Raw genomic sequence first — 20,523 nt, 5'->3', positions numbered from 1 at the left:
AACTATTGATGCAAGAAGCAGAAAAAAGTATCTGTGAAAAATTGAGCTCCAAATATTCATGTTAGCTCTTTCTGAGTAATAAGCCAGCATGAAATTGATCTGAATCCTCAGGGCTTGCTTGGACAGCATTTGAGTCCCTTTCAAAATATTTATTGCAAACTATCTACTAATTGGAATGCCTAAATCCACTTTGGTCCTTGTGAATAGCTCAGGCATCTTGTTTTCTCTGGACAATTCTGAGCAAAGGATATACCCAAAAGGATGGGGACGGTTTCTGCAGAAACGGCAGAGCTGCAGACAAATACGATGGGCAGTTTTGAGCTCTTCCCTCCTCCGTTTTGGCTTTTCAGTTGGCACAGTGATGGCTGGAGATAACGGAGACTGCTTGGAGGAAGAAGAGCTGGCATGGCTCCCCTTCTCCAGTGCTGTGTGGCCTTCACCCAGGCCCTCATCCAAAGTCCATTGAAGTCAGTAGAAAGACTCCCATTGGCTTCACAGGGCTTTGGTTCAGGGTCTGTTGCTGGATGAGGTTGGCTCTGAGCTGGCCATTTTTATTGCTGAAGCCCTTTCAGATGCCAGCTGGCTCCAGGCAGACTCCTCAGTCCCCTGTCAGCTCAGCGCATGTTTTGCTTCACAAACGTTGGTCACAAGCTTCCTCCCGCCACCAGCTTTGACTGCAGCAGCCTCGTTCTCCGCCGTCTCTGTGTGCCGGGCCCACTCCCCTCACCAGAAAGGGCAGCAGGGTTGCTGAGGCTGCCGCTGTCACATGTCCCAGCTGAGAGGCTGGGCCTTCTTCTGGGTTTGCTGGAAGAGCCTGTGACTGTCGCCATGGTGTGTGCTGCCCCCTCGGCTCTCCCTCTGGATCCCAGTGAGGAAGAAGGGACAGGCTGATGGGCCCAATTCTGGTTGAAGCCTCTCCTTGTTCACTGGCTCTTGTGAGATGGCCCCTGACCCGGACAGCCTCATCCAGGCGCCAGTCATCCCATGGAGCTCCCAACCCCACAAAACTCTTCTATTTATCTCAAGAAAACGGTTGCCAGCCGTTGTCTTTGCCTATGGAAAGAGGTGGATCTTACACTTCTTGCAGTAGTCATTCATGCAGGGCAACTCCTGATCCCCACTGACAAGGAGTCCCATCACCTTGGGGCCGGGTGCGGCCCACCAAACGTTGCTATCCGTCCGTCCCTCCCCCAGCTGATGAGCAGGGTGTGCAGACTTACAGCCAGCAGCTTGTGTCCAGCTGCGCCTCCCCACACCTTGTTCCGTCTGCAGCTGAGCTAGCTGTGCAGAGGAGAACAGGGAGGGTAGTGTTGAAGTCAGGGTGTTCCTCTGCCCCATACCCCATCTCTGCAGAGCAGGGATCAGGGAGAGGGAAACACTGGAGCCGCTCCAGTCAGACGCATGGATGGGAAGTGACTCACTCAGGGGTTTAGAGCAGGAGAGGAGGGAGACAACAGCAGGACAGATTTCCCTGAAAGAGACAGAGGGCGGCTTCTCTCAGAAGCTTACTTACCAGCAACAGTTAGCGCACACTCCGGCCACATCTACATGGCGCACTGCTGCCGGCAGGGTCATGCAAATGAGGGCTCTCGACAGTGCAAATGGCCTCTCATTTGCATGGTGGGGGAGATTGCTTTCGCAGCCGAGGCTTCTGTAGCCACGAAACAAGCCATGTAGGTGGGGTTCTCGCAACCAAACCCCCCTTGTCCACAGCCCCTTATCCCTCATATTTTTCAGGAATAAGGGTCTGCTGACAGAACGGGGGGGTTTGCTGACAGAACCCCATCTCCATGGCTTGTTTTGCAATGACAGAAGCCCCGGCGGGGACAGCGATCTTGGGTGCCCACGCAAATGAGGTGCACAACTATGCAGATGAGTGGTCGTGTGCGTTGTCGCATGCCCTCATTTGCATGACCCTGCTGGCAGCAGTGCGCCGTATCGACATAGCCTCTGTGTCGCTGTCGCACGTTTCTTGTCTGTGCCCCACACACACAGTCACTGTCACATACACTGCAGCACACGCTCAGTCCGTCACAAAGTCCGTCTCTCACACGCAAAGTGTTTCTCTTTCACACGCACACACACTTTGTCTCTCTCTATAGCTCACAGACCAACACTTCTGTCCCAGGCCCCTGCTCCTTCTGGGGGGCCCATAACGAGTACCAAAATCCATGGAGTTGCCCTCTGTGAAAATTATTGCCCTCCCCGGCCAGGAAGAACAGCATTTTGGGCCCTTTGAGGCAATATGACCCAGACTGTTTTAAACCCCAGGAGTCAGGATGTTGCCGACCTGCTGTAATGCAGAGGAATATCTTTGCCAAAGTATTTGTCTGATTTGTGTAAAGAACAGTTTCTTTCGGGTGCATGAAGAAGCAGTTGGAGAGGCAATGGTGTTGCATAGCTCTGCCTCTCCACTAACGATTCCCAGCAGTGAGCAGTGGCTCAGGAGGAGTGGGGAGGGTGGGTCATGCCTCTCAAGTGTGAGTACCTGTTGCATTAGGTCACCTGGGCACAGTGAATATGAGGGTAAGAGAAATATCGTGTGATACCTAGGCAGGGAATGTTGATAATTCACTCAGTGGAAGTGATGTTCTCTAAAGTCTTTTTCAAGTGCTCACTTTAAATTTGAGACGTGAAATACAGCAGTGAGGGGTTCCAAGAATGGCCCTTACATAATGCTGAGGCAGTTATGTTTTATTGACGGGGGCTAGAAATTAGGAGACGTGGGTGCTATTCCCAGTTCTGCCACTGCCTCTCTGTGTGGCCTTTATCAAGTCTCTTAGCTTTCTCTCTGCCTCAGCATACCCCGTGTGTAAAATGGAGATAGTGCTAGATAACCACTTTTTGTAAAGATCACTTGAAGGTTTAAATATGAAATACACTGTGTGGATATTTAATAATTGTTATTGTTATTGCTATTACAGTAAACCCTCAATATTACAGACCCTGATTTAGTGGCCATCCATTGTTCCTGAAATCCACTGGGGTCCGTAAAATCCTAAATCCTCCCCCTGCCACCAAAAAAAAAAGTGGGGGGGACTTACTGCTGCTGCAGACTGCACCCTGGCGGGAGGAGCACATGGTGAGCTCCAGCAGCGGCAGTAGCAGCTCCTACAGGCCATGGAGTGGCCCTTCCAGCAGCACATAGTGGGCACCTCCATGGGCCATGGCTTAGCCATGCCCAACAGGTGCCCCAAGCCACACATGGCAAGGCAGCTGCAGCTGCGTGGCAGGGCACCTTCAGCCATGTGTGGTGGTAGGGTCCCAGATGCGCGGTGGGATCTGAGCCAGTGGGGGCCCCAGGGGCTCCCCCAGTGGCAGCTTTGATGAGTGGCAGGGTTGGGTTTTTTGTTGGTTGGTTAATTTTGTTATTTTATGTTATTGGCTGGGAGGGGGACGGTTTTTATTTGCTGGGGACTGGGGCTGGGAGAGCAGAAGGACAGTAAACCCTCGCAGTTAACGGACTTTCGGGAAGAATGGGCACCTCTCCCCCACATTAAGCTGTTAAATGGAGGGTTTCCTGTAATATTTATTATTGTTGCTTCAATGTAGTGTGCAAGTATTAACCATTATAACGTGTGAGTGTGAAGCCTGGCAAATGGATTTGCAGTGGGTGTCACTGGATCTTGTGGGCAACAGGAGCTCGTCTGTCTGGGTCAAGATTGGTAACTGTGTTCTCCAAATCCAGGTTATTAATCAGTGTTCCCTTCCCCTAGCCCATACACTGCTAGCAGCCCTCTTGCCCAGGCACAGGGCAGAATTTCCTTCGGAGTGCTTGAGTCGGTCTCTTGTTTGGAACGCAGTGTCAGGCAGATGCTTTTCTCTGAGATTCAGGATAATGGATTCCCTTCTGTGGGCTAATTTTTCACACACCTGTCCAAAAGCACACTCTGGAGTAGAATAATGCTTCTTTTGTTCAGGGTCTTTCTGTTGGTTTCTTTCTCCACCCCCATTATTTCATTTTTCTTTTGCCTGGTAATGCTTTCTTTGCCCTTCATTTCAAGTAAATCCTGGGAGGCTCTGGCAGTTGAGCAAGAGAAATGTGCTTTCTAGCTCTGTTTCTTATGCTGCCTTTGAGGGAGGTCTGGATGTCCGGGGCACACGCTGGAAGGAGGCAGAGGCATAAGAACCTAAGAATGGCCATTACTGGGTCAGACCAAAGGTCCATGTAGCCCAGCATCCCATCTGCCAGCAGTGACCAGTGCCAAGTGCCCCAGAGTGGGTGGACCGAAGACAATGATAAAGCAACTTGTCTCCTGCCATCCGTCTGCATCGTCTGCCGAACGAAGGCCAGGGACACCATTCCTACCCCTGGCTAACAGCCTTTTATGGAACTAACCTCCATGAATTTATCTAGCTCTTCTTTGAACTCTCTTATAGTCCTAGCCTGCATATTATCGGATGGAAGATCCAAGTCTTCTGTGAACCTGAGGGGCGGCTTAAGCTGCCTACAAAGCCTGCCATTGACTGGTTGCCTTTGGCTTCACATTCACTACAGACCTGCTCTGAATGTGATGTAGGAATGTGAAGGCCGTTGCTCTCTGAGCATGTCGCTTGATCTTGCATCACCTTAGGGTATGTCTGTACTTATGGGGAGTGGGAGTGTAGTGGGGGGCTTGGGGGCCTAGTGGGGACGCACAAAATCAGACTAGCTGACGTCACCAGTCAGCCCCTGTACACCTCATTATCGCGAGGAGTGAGGGAGGTGGACCCGAGAGTTTCTCCCATCGATCTCCCTCTGTGAGGATGGCCAGATGAGTCGATCCTAGATACTTCAGTTCCTGCTACACAATGGAAATTACATATCTAGGCTGAACTCTCAGGTCTAGGGTAGGCTGGGCCTTAGACAGGGAATGGAGAAGGAGATTCCTTTGGGAGAATGGGGACACCTTCTCCCCAGGCTGTTTAGAGCCGGCCCTGTGTGTTCCATCAAGTACTAGGGGAATTTCACTCATTGCCTGGTCTGAGTCTGGATCAGGGTTTGGTTTGGGCTTGTTTCTAATGGGAAGCGAATAAGTTCCAGAGCTTGCCAGCAGCAGTCTGCCCGGAGAGAGTAAGTTACATGTTATAATGGGGGCTCTGGCGAAGAGGAAAAGATTGTACCGGTAGAGTACTGAGACCAGAGTTCCCTCTAACTTTTCCGATCCAGGGGCGGGATAAATTTTATGTGCACCAAGGCATGTGCGGATGCACACCACCAGTGGGCACACCTGCTGCCAGCTGTGGGCACTCAGCTCATGAGCTGAACGGCACCTGAATCTCTCCTGGGTGGCCACCCAAGCACCCAGCTTACAGGGAACCCTGACTGAGCCGTCTGCCTGCAAGTAGGGACCCATTTACCCTACTGGCTCTACAGCAGCAAAACTATGGCATCGTATGGGCGGTTTCCATCTATGGAGTATCTCTGCCTCCCTGAGCAGCAGGAGCTAGGTTGACAGAAACATTCGTCTGTTGATTTCTTTGCAGCGACGCAGGGCTATGATCCGCATGATGTAGTGCATATTTCACTCCCACTTAACCCTATAGCTGTGGCCATCTAAACTGTAAGCCATGGTCAAGCTTCGGTGTGGGTTAGAGGGATGCAGATTTAGATGTTTGATCTTATCATGCCAAATAAACCCTGCTGGGTGTCTCCCTCTTCCATGTTTGTTACAATTCAGCATCATAAGAGCAAACAGGCTTGTGTCCCCGATGAATAATAACTTGATTTTCTGTGTTCGTGCGTGTGTTCTGTATATTGGGACCAGGCTCAGACAAGAGCTTGCGGGAGTTGTGCATATATTTACATAGACTTTTTTTCCCCCCCTCACAGCCCTATTACCGTATTTAAATGCAAGTATGTCTTTTTTAATTGCTGTTTTAAAGTAGCTTAGAGTCACTCTAGCCTAGTTCTTCTTTGTTCAGTTTTTCCCCTGGTTACATGTAGCTGGGATGATAGTACTAGAGTTAGTGAGCTCGTAGTTGGCTGAATGATCTGGATCTCTTTCTCTCTCTGTCTCTCTCTCTAGCTTGTTCTGCTCTCTTCTGCTATCCCAGTTGCTTCTTTAAAATCTTAATGGTTTTTCTGTAATCTCTTCAGTGTTGCACAGAAGCTGTGTTCCCCGACAAGTTTGCCCTGTCTTGGGCCATCAAAACTAATATGGGTAGCGGAATTCTGCAAAGACCAGGAATCCTTCAGAGCCTTTTGCTGTCCTGTGCAGCAAGGGTATCTTGCATTTTTTATTGATCACCATTTTCCCTGTCTTTGCTTACTTAAAAAAAAATCCAGTGTCTCTAGCAGATTTTTTTAAATTAATTAAAGCAGAAGCGAAATGTTGCTAGTGGCAGCTAATTTTCTGCAGTCTCCTATATCAGAATATGGTTCCTTGATATGCTGCTGTTTTGCTTTTGAAAGCTTTTTTTTTTAAATGCATCCTAGTGAATTTTTTTTCACTTTATCCCCACGTACCTGTGATCGTGCAACCAGGACCCTCATGGTTTTTTTTATTACTGTCTTGTCTATAAATCAGCAGATTGCTTTCCTCTTGCAAAGAATGAAATCAACCTATCCTTGCTGTTTTGCAAAACTGATCTGAGCCCTAAAAGTTTGAAAGCAAGAAGAGAGAAGCAACATCCTACAAGCAGGGTCTGTGAATTAATTCACCCTAGTATCTTGCCTTTAAAACTTGCAGTGGCTCAGAAGGCCTATGTGTGGAATAAAAAGGCCTCATCAAAGCAGGCGGCCATCCAAATTCATTGCAGAGGATTCAGGGCAGGGTTTTCAAAAGAAGGCCATAGATGCTTCAATTTTGTGTATCCAACTAGGCACACTGTAAAGGGACCTTGTTTCCAGAGGTTCATCTGTGCCAGTAAAGATCTTTTAGGTTTGTCAAATCAGGCCCCCACGTCACCCAGCCAGCCCTCTTGGAAACATGACCATAATTGACCATAGTTGGCCCCAAAAGTGTGACGGTGCATTGCCCCCTTTTTTTGGTTACACCTGCCGTTCATTGGACTTTTCCCTTTACCCTTCTCCTTCTTTCCACGGCTAGGTTTTCCAGCAGCGGCTTATGGACCAGTGGCAGCAGCAGCGGTGGCAGCAGCAAGAGGATCAGGTAGGGGGGCCTGTGGAAGAGGCGGCTACATGGCATACCCTCAGAATGCAGGGGAAGGTAAAAGCTCTGTCGGTATTCTATGTGGCTGCAGCTGTCCATCATTACTCTGCTTTTCTCACACTTTTTCTGGGGCTCTGAAAAAAAAAAAATAACCTCCCGTGACAAGCAGAGGCCATGAGGCCTGGAGCACCTTGCAGGAGGTTTAGCTAAGAACTCTTCAATTCAGGATAGTGGGGCTTTTCGGTATTGTTCATTGACTTATTTTAAATTTCAAATCATAAAGGACAAAAAAAGTTTTCATTTCTCGTGTGACGTTTGCACTGGGTTTACAAGGCACCATTTGCTCTCTGCCATTAATGCGCCAGAGATCAATCCACACACCCAGCTTCGTCCCGGGAACTACTGCCTCATCAGACATCATGGCAATTTGTCCTATGGATTTGGTTTTTAAAATACCTTTCTTGCTGTGTCTCCCCACAAAAGTTTTCTTTCCCCTGGAACTCACTGGTTGTCAGAATGGTAGTTTACAAGAACAGAGCTTCTTGGTAATCTGGAGACAAAAGCGTCACATCAGCTACGGTGTATTAGAAGAGATCCCAAAATGTTCATACGTGCACTTGTGATCGGCTTTCCTTTGAACTCTCATTGGGGTTGTGCAGCTGTAAATGCTGCCTGAAGTACAGGCAATCAATAAACGTTACCTGGAGCCAAATTAAAGTGGCCCTGCTGGAAGCCATGGATTGTAGGGTTGGTTTCCAAAGTATTGTTTTTAATTCATCTGCCATTTAAAGCTTAGTTTTTGTTTTTCAGACGACTGCTCTTGTTACCTACTGCAAATGGCTGCCCAAGCTTCACGAGAAATGTTAAAGCTTTTCTCTGTCCCTCCAAATGCTTATTTCCCCCCCACCTCTGAAGGGAAATAAATAAATTGTTACCAATTACAGTTATTACCCTTGGATTTCAATGTAGGGAAACGTGAATTAGCACTTTACTTAAGTAATTAAATGTGCGGTACAGTCATGAGTGGGCTGTTAACTTACCAGCACACCCTGTTCTGGGTTTGCATACTATCCTGTGTCTTGGTTGTACAGTGATGACTGAAAACAATAAACCCTAAGCAAGAACAGAGGGTACTGTGGTGCCTTCTCAGTATATTTATGTGTTCTCATTTAACTTGTATGTATCATCCCGTGCATTCATCTTACCATTTGTTCTTGCTAACCTTGAAGGGACATCTATGGAGGGAGTTTTGAGAAAACAGTCTCACTACAGGCTGCACCTCTCTAGTCCGACATGTTCTTGTCTGGCAACATCCATCATCTGGCATGGTTTTAGTTAGCTGGATGTCCACTTCTCATGGGTGCAGCCAAGTTTCCTGTGGTCCCATAAAATTTGTTTCCAGCCACCAGTCCTGGCTCTCAGTGTTCTGTGCTGTTATTTTACTGTAATTTACCCCTAAAAATCAAAGAGCCTCGTAACAGTGGAAGTGCTGGTAATGCTGCTGAACAATTCTGGCCTCCCGTGGTTCAGCAAATTCTCTCGCTCAGCACCAATCAGGTCCCCAGAGTGTCGGACTAGAAAGATTCAACCTGTACCTGGCATTCAGCTCCCACGGCTTCAGTGCTGTTTTGCTCAACATTGTACAGATAAGACACACTGCAAATAATGTTTCCAGCTTACTCACGATTTGATCCTGGAGTAGGGGTTTCCAGTGACTTGTATGGAACTTCTACACTGGTTAGCCAGGTTCTTTTATTTAACAAAAAAAAAAGGGGGGGGCCTACTGAGCACTAACACCCAAATATGCGTTGAGTGAGACCCTAATTCTGTGGAGTCTAAAGTCAGATGTCAGGAGAACTCCGTTCCATGCAAACTGGCACTGCTTGCGGGGCTACAAAGGATCATCTGTACCAGTTTTATTTTGTGGCATGTGGAGAAAACCTAAGGGGTGACTTGCCAGACAGCTGTGGAACTATTTTTCCTTCTCTTTCTTTCTTTCTCCCTCCCCACTTTCTTTAAAGAGAAGAACAATTGATTTCACTTATTAATTGAGGAAAATTGACTTAATTGTCATTCTCTTCCTCATGTTTTGCCCTTCAGGTTTTGTTTTAAGTGCTAACAGATCTGGTGAGTTGCCCCTTAGCAAGGTGCAGAGGGTTTGGCTAGATTAATGTTGCTTCCATTATTACTATTAATTTAATCAGAGTGTTTTGGGTTCCCCTTTACAACTGAAATGAGCATCAATCAGTTCTGTGCCTGAAATCATTTGGGTTTTTTTAGTGTGTTCTTTTTTCTTTTCTCTTTTTTTTTTAATTTTATTTGGTCATGCAATACGAAACTAAATCTAACCCTAAATTAACACCACCCTTCTTGGCAAGTTTAAAGAGCAGTATGGAGTTTGGAGGTGCTTTTCAAGTCTCAAAATTGTGTGCATGCCCCAACACAAGCAAACAAAACTCACCAGCCTCACACTTAATCTCCAGGATGAAGAAGGAGATTGCCAAACTTTTGGGCTATTTATATTTGTAGGGAAATAAGTTCTACGGAATGAGGGTGTTTTATTTGCTGTCATTTCCATCCAACGAGAGTTGTTGAACAGGGAGGGCATCTTGGGCTTGTCACTTTCATACAGCAGTGGTAGTGAATTGTATTCAGTGGAGTACTGTAAATCTCATATTATAGTGTGTGGGCCCGATTCATTACAAGAAAAAAATTTTTGCAGATGTGCACAATCCCCTTATATGCTTTTCTGATTAAAAATGCAGACTGCAGCATGGCTGGCACTCATTTCGTTGTCAGTCTATGCAAAGTCACCAGGGAATGCATGGGTAACAGAAACCAGCCCCTCACTATTCCCCAACACCTTATCGGGATGGTTATCTTTATGCTACCCCTGCTGTACCTTCTCTGTGGATAAGCCAGAGCTCTGCTTTCCACTTCTGCCAGTTCATTTGAAAATTAAACTTCTCTGGTTTTCAGGCCCTGATTCTGCAAACACCTGAGTACTTGCTTAACTTTAGTCCTGTGAGTAGTTTTATTGCTTTCAGTGGAGATCTTTACAGAAGTAAAGCTAAGCATGTGCGTAAGTGTTTGCAAGATCAGAGCTTAAGCGCACTCCTAAAATTTCCTGTTCACATCAATGCATTTTTATATAGCTGCCTTTTGGACATGAATCTTGGAACATTTCTGTCTCAGATATTTGCAGAGATTTCCGCACTCCCCTGCACACACCCAAACAAAGTAGCAAGATTTTCAGAACTGTTTGATGCTCCTCAGGTCCCAGCATTCCCAGTAAAACCCTGGCCACTTCATTTAGGGCACTTGAGCTCTCTCAAAAATACAGGCCATGAGCAAACTAATTTCTGTTAAGTGCCCAAAATGCATGTGCACTTCCAGGCAAGACTTCTGTCTGTACTTTTCTAAAACCTCATCCACGGGGATGTCTGGGCGTTGATGACCTCCGTGCAACTTAAGATGGTGTTCTTCCATTTACTGTGGAAAATGTGCATGTTTGCTTAATAATCATAAAAAGTATATGTCTAGATCATTTCAGCCTGAAGTGCAGCTAACTTGCATGTCAGTTGTCTTACTGTCATGAGCCTATTTTGGTCAATAATCATTTTTGTGATTCTGCACATTGTGGGCTTCTGTTTCCTTCTTCCCCTCTTTCTTTTATATATATATTTCTGCTGGTGGAAATACAGACCCCAGTTACTATTTTAAGATGGGATGAGGTCGGGTACTTATTGCAACAGTAACTCCTGTGCTTACAAGAAAGGTACATTTCCCTGTGCTTGTGTTCTGTGTCATTCATAAATTCACACTTGCTAAGCTCTTCCCACAGGCTGGGAGGTTTGTGTTTTGGTGCTTTCCTTTATAAAACATGCACCCAACCAACATCCCAATGGGCGACAGTTTTCTAAACTGGCTCAGATTTAGCTATATGGTCTCCATTCTCTTTCCTGGGAGACTAATCCCTCCTTGTATTTTTTTTTTAATGAATTGGGACCTGGGCCATGTAAAATTAATAAGCTTGAAAGTCTGAGTGCTGCAAACTCCTCCTAGACAATTTCACTATCAGTGTCACATTTCTTTTCATTTCACCTGGCATATTTCGAGCATAACCATTTTTGTCTTGTAAGTGCTTTTGAAGGAAAAGAGAGGGGGAAACATTTTAATCTTGCCCTTGTTGGGGGAGTTATTTGGAAGAAAACTAAAACAATGCAAAACAATAAAATTGGCAGAAAGTTGTTGCATTCCCCCACCCCGATAGTCTTAGTGTGTTCTCCAACTTGTTACTGTTAACTATTTCTGCCTAATGAGCAGAGAATAAAGTAATAATACAACCTGAGTGACTCTTCACTGCTTGACACATTGTAAAGTCATTCACAATAGGGGCAAAACCACTAGCAAATCAGACGTCAACATCTTACACTTCCTCTGCCCGGTATAAGTGATGACAAGAGGGATAAAGCAGAGAAGCATCAGGACTCTCTTGCGGTTTGGAGCTAAATAGATACACCTCCCCCTCCTTAATAACTTGCCGTCTCCAACTGCAAATGGCTGCCGTTGCTCTGAGTCCCCAACAACCCCTTACTGTCCTTTATACTTGCCAGCTATAACAAATCTAGTAACGTGAGCTACTGACCTTGATGGTGAGTGTGAGCAGTTATGTTTTTGTTGTTTTCTCTCTTGCTTGGTTGGGGCTGCTGTGAGAGAGGGTGTCTCTGAGGCATTCTTTCCGGCCTCTCTTACACTCGGACGTGCACACCTCCTCTCAAACACTCTTCTGAGCGCGCTCAGCGGGAAGGTTTGTCCACACCTATTAATCCTTCTCAGTGTCCAGCTTCTTGTTGGTAGCAGCTGGTTGCATGTTTTTTGCTTGTTCAGATGAAACGGTTCAAGAAACGACTCATATCAACTCTTGAGAAATGTCTCTCTCCTTTTTTTTTGTACACTTTTTCTTTTATATGTTTTTATTAATTTCCCTTACTTAAAAAAACCAAAACACTTGTCGTACTGTAAACATTTCACATCTCCCCTTGCCTGTTCTTAGAGTGTATGTATCTGTGGGACTGAACTAAATGCATGCACTGTAGTAGTCGTACTGGTAGCAGTAGATGTAGTTGTAGAACATGCATTGTTGAGTTGATATTATAGGTATCATCAACTTGAAATAGCGTGGCAGTGAAAAACATAGCATCGGTTTGATTGGAAGAGTAGGGCTTTCAAGAAACTAGTGTTCTCCTAAAGGCTTGGATCCATAGTATTGTATTTGTTAAACCCCGTTATTTGCATTTTTATCAATTGAAAAGGGCTACATCCTTCCCACCCTCTCTTCCCCCTGCAAAAACCCACAGACACACTTAAGTCGATAGTAAATTTCCCTTTTTTTTCAAATTAAAAATCCTGGGAATTGAATCTTTGAATATAAATACCTTATTTTGTATTAGAAAATTTAATTTTTTATTTCAAATCATTTTATAATCATCATTGACTTCATTAATCCCTCAACTGTCTGCATTAGCCCATGGACTCATCTTGAGAGGTCTTAAACCCATTGTACAAAATGCAAACCGCCTCACAGGAAAGCTAAATAATATAATGTATGTAAAAGAGCTTCCCACCAGACTCTCCTGAGATGCAAGGGAATTGTTTTTAGGTCATAAACCTCAAATCTTGTTATGCAACAGACTCTGCGCTAGTCGTGGTTTGTATTCATGGCCATGTCGCTGGGCTTAAGGGAATATTTTTAAATTAAGATTTAACATTTCCCAAATACCAGCATTAGGAGTAAAAGACAAGTTCATCATCTTTGCCGTTGAGCCAACGAATGACTTTGCTTTTCCACCCAGTTTTATGCACTTAACTTTTTTAATTGTTTTCAAAATGAAGTAGCAGTGAATAGATTTAACAGCTGGTAATTCGAGTCCTGAATTACACTCTTCTTTTGTTGTTTGTTTTAGTTTATTGTTTGTCAGAAACTATCCTGCTGGGAGTACAAAAATGTTCTCCTGCAGTGCTCATACTCCCTCCAGTTGAGTTCGGGGCCCTTCCCGCAGCCTAAATGCTGGTTTTAAGCACGTTCGTAGACTGAATGTGTTCCATGTAGTCTCCAGGACACTACTTGAAAGAAACAAAGTATCTGAAATGTGCTTTAAAGATGCAATGAAGAATTTGTGTTTCCTCCTTATTTTTGATAAAGAAAAAAAAATTGAATTAGCCAAAGAACTTCTTGGATGTAATTGACACAATAACTGTTCTATAGCCATCTCTACTGTCTGCTGGAGCCATGGTATGCAAAATTTCCCTTATTGCAACATTTATGGATTGAAGAGAGAGAGGGGAATCATTTACCCTTTAGATTTCAATCTGCTGCAGAGATGCCCAGGGTTTAATGTGCAAAACAGGATGAAATGAGGAAAGTATCTACAAGTTAGCTGAGCAGCAAATGGCACAGGGTGTAGAAATCCATGTTTTATCCTTACATAAGGTACACTAAAAATATTTAGTCTTGTCAATAAGCACTGATTGGGTTAGCAAAATCTAGTGATACAACTGTGGGGCAACAGTTGGTCTGTGTGTGTGGATGAGGGAACTAGATCAGCATGTTGAAATGTCGTAAGGGCCAACAGCTGAGCAATCTAATGATGAACCAACTTGGAACTTATACTGCCAGTATAGGGTATTTCCTTTGGTGTGACAGCTCAAGTGGAACTGCACACACTCTTTTCTTTATTTTTTACTATATAAAAGTACATAAAATTTAATCCAAGCCATGTAATCTCAAAAACCAGAATTGAACAAGCCGACCACCTGGGAAAAGGAAGCAGGCTGAAATGTCTCACTTCACTGGAAAATCCAGTAATTATTTGACAGAGCCTGGCAACTGGAACTTGGCAGAGGTGATGCATCTAAAAATTAGCAGCTGCATACAAATTTATTCTTGGCTCATTTTTAGAAGATGAAGGCTGCCTCTAAGTCTCTGAGAAGAAGGCATGAAGTCAAGAACCCCCTCTGTTTGGTACCTCCATAATGTGTGTACTCTGTGAAAGAATCCTCCACTCCCAGTAGGTGAAATGATCTAATCTGGTTTGTAGATTAAACAGTTGAGTGCAAACAAAAGAAAAGTGTCTCCTGTTATAGGAATAGAAGTAAAAGAGGGCAAACTCTGTCCTGAACTAGCACGTGTCTGAAGGGTAAACACTGCATTTTCTTCTGGGTTTGTGCAACATGTCTGAAGAGATGAGGTCATTATGCGCTTCCTTGAGAGGTGTTTTTTTGGCCTTGTTAGTGACAACTCTCTTCTCATTGTTTTATGTGCTCTGCAATTACTTCCCTGAAGGATGCGGGCTTATTTTGTTTTGTTTTAAAAAAGGAATTAATGCAGAATCATTTCTATTATGGGTCTAAAGTAATACGTTGTTCCAAGATAATTTCGGAGCCATTATAGAAAACATGTGCCTGTAAGTGCCTTCCAGGGCTCAAATCCCACAAAATACCTGCTTATCTTATTTTATCATAGGAAACATTTTCATTATCCTTGAGGGAGTCATATAAAAATTTCAGTAAATTTAAAGTAACCCCCTGCTGCTGCCAGGGACCGACCTTGGCTGTAGTCATTTTACAGAGCTCTTGCTTGAAGTCTGTTGTGGTTAAAATCCATCAGCTCTAATCAATAACTTTGTAATAGAAAATCCTGTGCGCTAGATAAATCATCTCCAATGCAATTAGTGATCAGCTCTGAAGTACAGACTTAAGTACAGTATAAGTTAATCTTTAATGAATATAGAAGCTAACTTTTAATGGTCTTTTCAATCAGCTGAATTATTTTCAATGGGAAAACACTTGTCCACACAGATCATTCTGGCTGCGAAGGTGCCTCTCTTGACACACGCCAACGAAGTTTGAACTGTATTGTGTTCCAAACAGGCTAATCATGCATTTGGGAAAACGCTTCCATTTCAGAGCACTGAATGTTTTACGCCTGACAAGTAGATTTTACTCTGTTCTAGCAAAGGTCTAGAATGTCATTCGATTTTTTTTTCCCTCCTGCTGAAAAAAAGGAAAAAACTCTTGTTTGTTAGAATGCAGCTTTGTTTTACGTAATGTAACAGACATGCGCTATCAGCAAGATTTGAAACCAAGACCTTCAGCAATCAGGCCTCAGTTCAGGAAGGCGTTTAAGCACATGCCTAAGTTTAGGCATGTGAATAGTCCAATTGATTTCAGTAGTACAACAGTAAACATCCGACTCACACATAGGTTGCATTCCCGGACAACCACGGGTAAGTTGAATTCCGTGCAAGTCAGGGGAGCCAGGAGCTGACCACTGTTGCTGCACTAGTCAGTTTCCTGGCTCCCAGGAGTGGGGGGGAGCCAGGAACCAGGTGGCAGCCTGGCTCCCATCTCCCCTCCTTACAGGAGCAAGGAAACTGACCAGTGCTGCTGTGCTGGTCAGTTTCCTGGCTCCCACAAGCAGAGGGGAGTTGGGAGGCAGCTGGTTCCCAGCTCCCCACCACTCATGATTTTGACTCACATTAATCCAAGTAATGCGCAAGTCGAAATTGCGTAAATAGGTGTTTTACTGTGCTCTCATGTTTAAAGTTAAGCACATGCTTATGAATCTTGCTGAATCATGGCCTAACACAGCAGTACAAACTGAGCCTCACAGTTCCTATCTGGAGTAGCTGCAAACCACACACATTTTACAGGGTTTCACACATTTTCAAATAATTTGACTTCAAAATACAGTAGAGTTAAATACAGCGAGTATTTCTTCCTCCCTTTCTGTTTGAGATAGACAAATAGAAAGGATACGGAGGTATTTTCTCTACAGCAAAGTTGTGTATACATTTGACTTGTCATTAATTCAAAAAGATATAGGTTGCAGCTCCCTCATCTGGCACCTGGGGACCTGAACTGTCCTGCACGAGGGGTGGTCAGTGCCCTCAGGGTTCCCCTCCTGTCCTCCAGCCACTTTCAATACTCCACTGGCTCCTCAGCTCTGCAATTCATGGGCCCCTCCCATCCTGTGGCTCCCCAGAGGCTCCATGGCCTGTGGTTTCCCAGCCCTACAGCTCCCCAGCTGGCTCCCTGCAGCTCACCCCCCCACCCCCCCCCACAGTTCTCTGGCCATTCCCAGCCCTGCAGCTCTCCAGTTCGCTCCCCAGGAGCTCTCTGGCTCTCAGCTTCCCAGCCCTGCAGCTCCTGAACCAGTTCCCCAGCCACCAGGGCCTCAGTGCTCACTGCTGGCTCTTCAGTCACTGGGGCCCACTGGCTTCTGCTCGCCGGCTTCTCCTCCTGTGGGAGCTCCAGCAGGGGCTCTATCCTCCTGCCTCCCCATGCTGCAGCAGGGCCAAGCAAGGGCTCCAGCTCTGGCCTGGGACAGGCTGCCGGCCACTGCTGTGGCCCCAGCCCCTGCCCTGCTTATGCAGGTCCTGCTCCAGCCCCAGTACTCTCTGGTCCTGCAACGGGCATGGTCATGCTAGATGACAGATGTTGCCAGGTGAGAGAATTCCATATTTAAGAGGCTGAACCTGAAACTGATTAGTAAAAGCCATGAAAAACATACCTGGACTTTAGATATATGGACCTACCCAGTTGAAACAAAAAGTCACCAAGTTCACTTTGACTGGTAATTACTGCAAAGGATCAATCATAACCAATAGCTGTGTCTCTCTGAATCAGTATGCAACTATGCATGACTCACTTCGGTGTTCTGTGCCTCAGTTTCCCTCTCTGTACAGTGGGGCGGGGGCAAATATTACCTATTAGATTTGGGTGAGATACAATTAACATAGTCAAAACACCTTGAGAGAAAGTGCCACATGAACACACAGGATGATTGTTAGACCTTGACTCCACTCAGCTGGTTTCAGGCTTTATTTACAGCTCTCTTTAGATCTCCTGCACTAAGGGCTGTACTCCAAGTGTCATTGAAAACAGCAGTTGCCTTAAAGGTGGTCTAATGATGCTCCTATGTGGTCACTGCTGCTATTTTGCTCCTATGTTAGAGAGATTCCCAGAACTTCCAATAGGTGCTAGGTAAGGCCTATATGCAAGAGGATTATTTCCTCCAATATCAATGGCAGGAGTCACAACTTCTAAGCATTATATGGTTAGAAAAACTTCCTGATATCGTTGTCTCTCCTCCCCTCCTCCTCGAAAACTCTAGCTAGGACCTGTGGTGCTATGGGCAAAATACTGGGTGAGCAACTTGTCTGGAAAACCTACAACTTCTGAGGGGAAAATCCGATTCTTTCTCTGTTTAGCAGAAAGCTGTTTGATACTTGACACTGGTTTCTTCTGCCTTCCAGTTGCAGAATAGCATTGCGGGGGGAGCCTAAATATTTACCTAAATTACTTTTCCACGTAAACCAACGCAGACATGTAGAGAACAGGAGGGTTTCCAAGAGATGGTCCTTCGTAAAATGCAGGCGGCACTACGAAGAAGGTTGAGAACCTCTGGCTTAATTGGATGAGCTGGTCTCTTTTAGCTTCTCTCTTGGAATGAAGTTTGTTGTTTACTTATCAGTGCAGTTGTCTCACCCACAAGTGCTTCATATGAGACACATGCTTGGCTAGTTAAGGCTAATCAGTTTAATATTTGTGTCTTTGTGTAAATTCTTGGTAGAAGATCTTCCATAGAGCAAAGTTGGAGTTTTTTAACATTCTTTTTCTGTAGAGTCCTCCTGTATGAAGAGACATAGATGTGGATGCATATACTCCATAAGAAGGAGATGCTTTCAAAGTAAAATGTGAATTACTACTGTGAATTAAAATATGCAGCAGAACGAAGTTCCAGTTTTGTTTTAATTTGGCTCTTCCACTGCCTGTTATTGTACAAAAGGCTTCAATTTAAAATTAACCAAAGTGATAGCCAGTTAATGTGTTACAGTGGGAGGCCGAAGTTTCTGTTGCCATGGCAATGGAGTTCGGCTCATTTGTTTTGTAGATGAGTAATTACTACGCAATTAGAGTAGGCTAAAAATAAAGGGGCCCTTTGTTCCCAGTTACTCATTAATATTAATAAAAGGTCTGTCCAGGCTGTGATAAACAATTAATGCAAATGTGGTTGTCCGTGGTATAAGTAGCAACAGATTTCTTATTATCCAATAAGAGGCGATCATGCCAGAAGGGTTTGCTCTTTCTTCACTTAAATAGCAAAATTATTAGTAAATACTTTCATGTGGGAGCAAGATCACAGGTAAATTATTTCCCCATTTGCCTCTCAGTAAGATGTCAGTAAAGGCTAAGAAGAGACCAGGAACTCAAAATATGAGTTGAGTCAGATCCTGCAATGTGTTGAGCACGCTCAACACCCACTGAAATTGTTGGGAATTCAGAGCTCTTAGTGCTTCACAGGATTCAGTCTGAGGTTCTGGTTCTGCAACTGTTTGCATCTTTTGTGATAAACACTTCACTGTGGCACTAGGTTAGAAGGAGAGGGAAACGTCCTTCTGTATTACGGCAGTGGTTCCCATCCTCTTCACTAGTGCGGAGACCCAGCGCTCCCCACACCATTCACAGACCCCGTCAAAGCCAGTTTTAGTGGCTATGTACCCTGCTTTAAATGAGCAAAGGAAACCACAACCTCGGTTTCATACAGCCATTAATAACATTACTGGAAGATATTTAATTTAAAAATAATAATTGGTTGTAATTTTGGAATTTATTTAAAACGTACTTTCTAGGATTATTTTTATATATATATTGTTTATTTATTTATTTATTTACAGACCCCATGCAATACGCTTAAGGGCCAGCAGGAGTCTGTGGACCCCAAACTGGGAACCACTGTATTACAGTAATGTCAATATTAAGGGTCATGTCCCTTGTGCTAGGTGCTGTCTGCCCGCCAACCTAATAAACTAACCTAAGTAAACCAAAATCTAAATAATTTTTCAAATGTAAAGGCATTACAGTTATCCAAAGGCATTACAGTTATCCAAAGCAGGGGTAGGAGGGTGGTGAGTAGTAAAGGTGCAGAAGTAAAAGAAAACAGTCCTGAGCATGTAGCTTAAAATATGTGTTACAATATATTAGATTTTAAATTAACTGTAAATTCCAGTGCTATTAGATTAGCGACTCTGTAAAATAACTGAAAAATCAGAATATGTTAACAAAAATGACATAACATAACATAATGTTAACTAGCAAATTTACCCAGGCCTTACCTCAATGAGGCTTTTCTGAGTAAAATGCAAATGTACATGCTTTATTTAAATGATTGCATTTTTCAAAAATATGGCGTTATTAAGTTAACTTTAATTTCAGATTTCTTTTAAAAAGGGGATTTTCAAGAATTTTCCATTTAATTTTTGTAGTCATTTTTTAAAAACGGGAAATCCATCAAATGTATTTTTTTTCTTCATTCTGATAAATTCTTGTAATTTGCTATATTTTAACAAACAATAAAGCTGTAGTCAGTTTGGTTTACAATAACATTTTCTTCTGGGCTATGTCTACACTAGCACCCTATGTTGAAGTAGCCTATTTCGACGTAAGAACATCGAAATAGGCTACTTCGGCGTGTATCATCTACACATCCTCCACGGCTGGTGCCATCAACGTTCAGCGTCAAAGTAGCAACGGAGAACATTGAAAGGAGCCGCCCCGGAAGGAAATGCAGAGCATCCACACACACAAGCGGTCCCCCTCGAAATAAGGGGCCAGCAAAGCCCCAAGCTGCTCCCTTAAAGGGCCCCTCCCAGACACACTCACCCTGCACAGCACGAGATCCACAGAGCCGACGACCGGTTGCAGACCCTGTGCACGCAGCATGGACCCCCAGCTGCAGCCAGAAGCCCAGGGCTACGGGCTGCTGCACACGGCGACCATAGAGCCCCACAGGGGCTGGACAGAGTGCCTCTCAACCCCTCAACTGATGGCCTCCATGGAGGACCCTGCTATTTCAATGTAGCGGGACGCGGATCATCTACACATACTCTATTTGGACATTGAACGTCGAAGTAGGGTGCTGTTCCCATCTTCGGATAAGAATAGCGATTTCGATGTCTCACCACCTAACGTCGATTTCAACATCGAAATAGCTCACGGCACTTGTAGATGCGACTCTTACTATTTCGACGTTGTGCCATCTACTTCGAAATAGCCGGCTAGTGTAGATGCACCCCTGGTTTTCAAACCGTAAGCATTTATTTAGCGGTGTCAAAACAGGGCAATACTCCACATATCTGAATTTTCTCTCTTTTGTGTAAGGTCGATTGAGAAGCAAACCTATTCCAGGTTCATCCTATTTTTCTGGCTCATCTTGGTTCAATCTCTTTCAACATTCACTCAGTTATGTCAGTTTTGAGGCCTGTACTTGGTCTTGTGATTGTCTCTTTTTCATTTAGTGATACAAGAAACAGTCCCATTATTGGGCACAACCTGTTCTTCTGACACAACCAAACACTTACGTTGC

The 20,523-nt window shown here is 44.6% G+C and overlaps 1 protein-coding gene across 15 annotated transcripts in view; it reads left to right on the top strand.

Moving 5' to 3' along the window:
• The window catches only part of MSI2 (musashi RNA binding protein 2), a 467,665-nt gene that overhangs the window by 415,514 nt on the left and 31,628 nt on the right, over positions 1–20,523 (top strand). For 6 of the 15 annotated variants that reach the window (XM_075013749.1, XM_075013747.1, XM_075013748.1 and 3 more), the window contains exon 12: positions 7,032–7,151. In XM_075013749.1, the coding sequence (XP_074869850.1) occupies positions 7,032–7,151 (120 nt within the window). Of the gene's footprint in view, positions 1–7,031; positions 7,152–7,904; positions 9,119–9,194; positions 9,222–10,798; positions 11,905–20,523 lie in introns of those variants that run through there. The other 9 variants (XM_075013754.1, XM_075013752.1, XM_075013750.1 and 6 more) reach the window with 4 other exon arrangements.

The sequence above is a fragment of the Carettochelys insculpta genome, chromosome 19 (genome assembly GCF_033958435.1).
Source record: "Carettochelys insculpta isolate YL-2023 chromosome 19, ASM3395843v1, whole genome shotgun sequence".
Taxonomy (NCBI): Eukaryota; Metazoa; Chordata; order Testudines; family Carettochelyidae; genus Carettochelys; species Carettochelys insculpta.
This window is presented reverse-complemented; position numbering and strand designations above follow the sequence as displayed.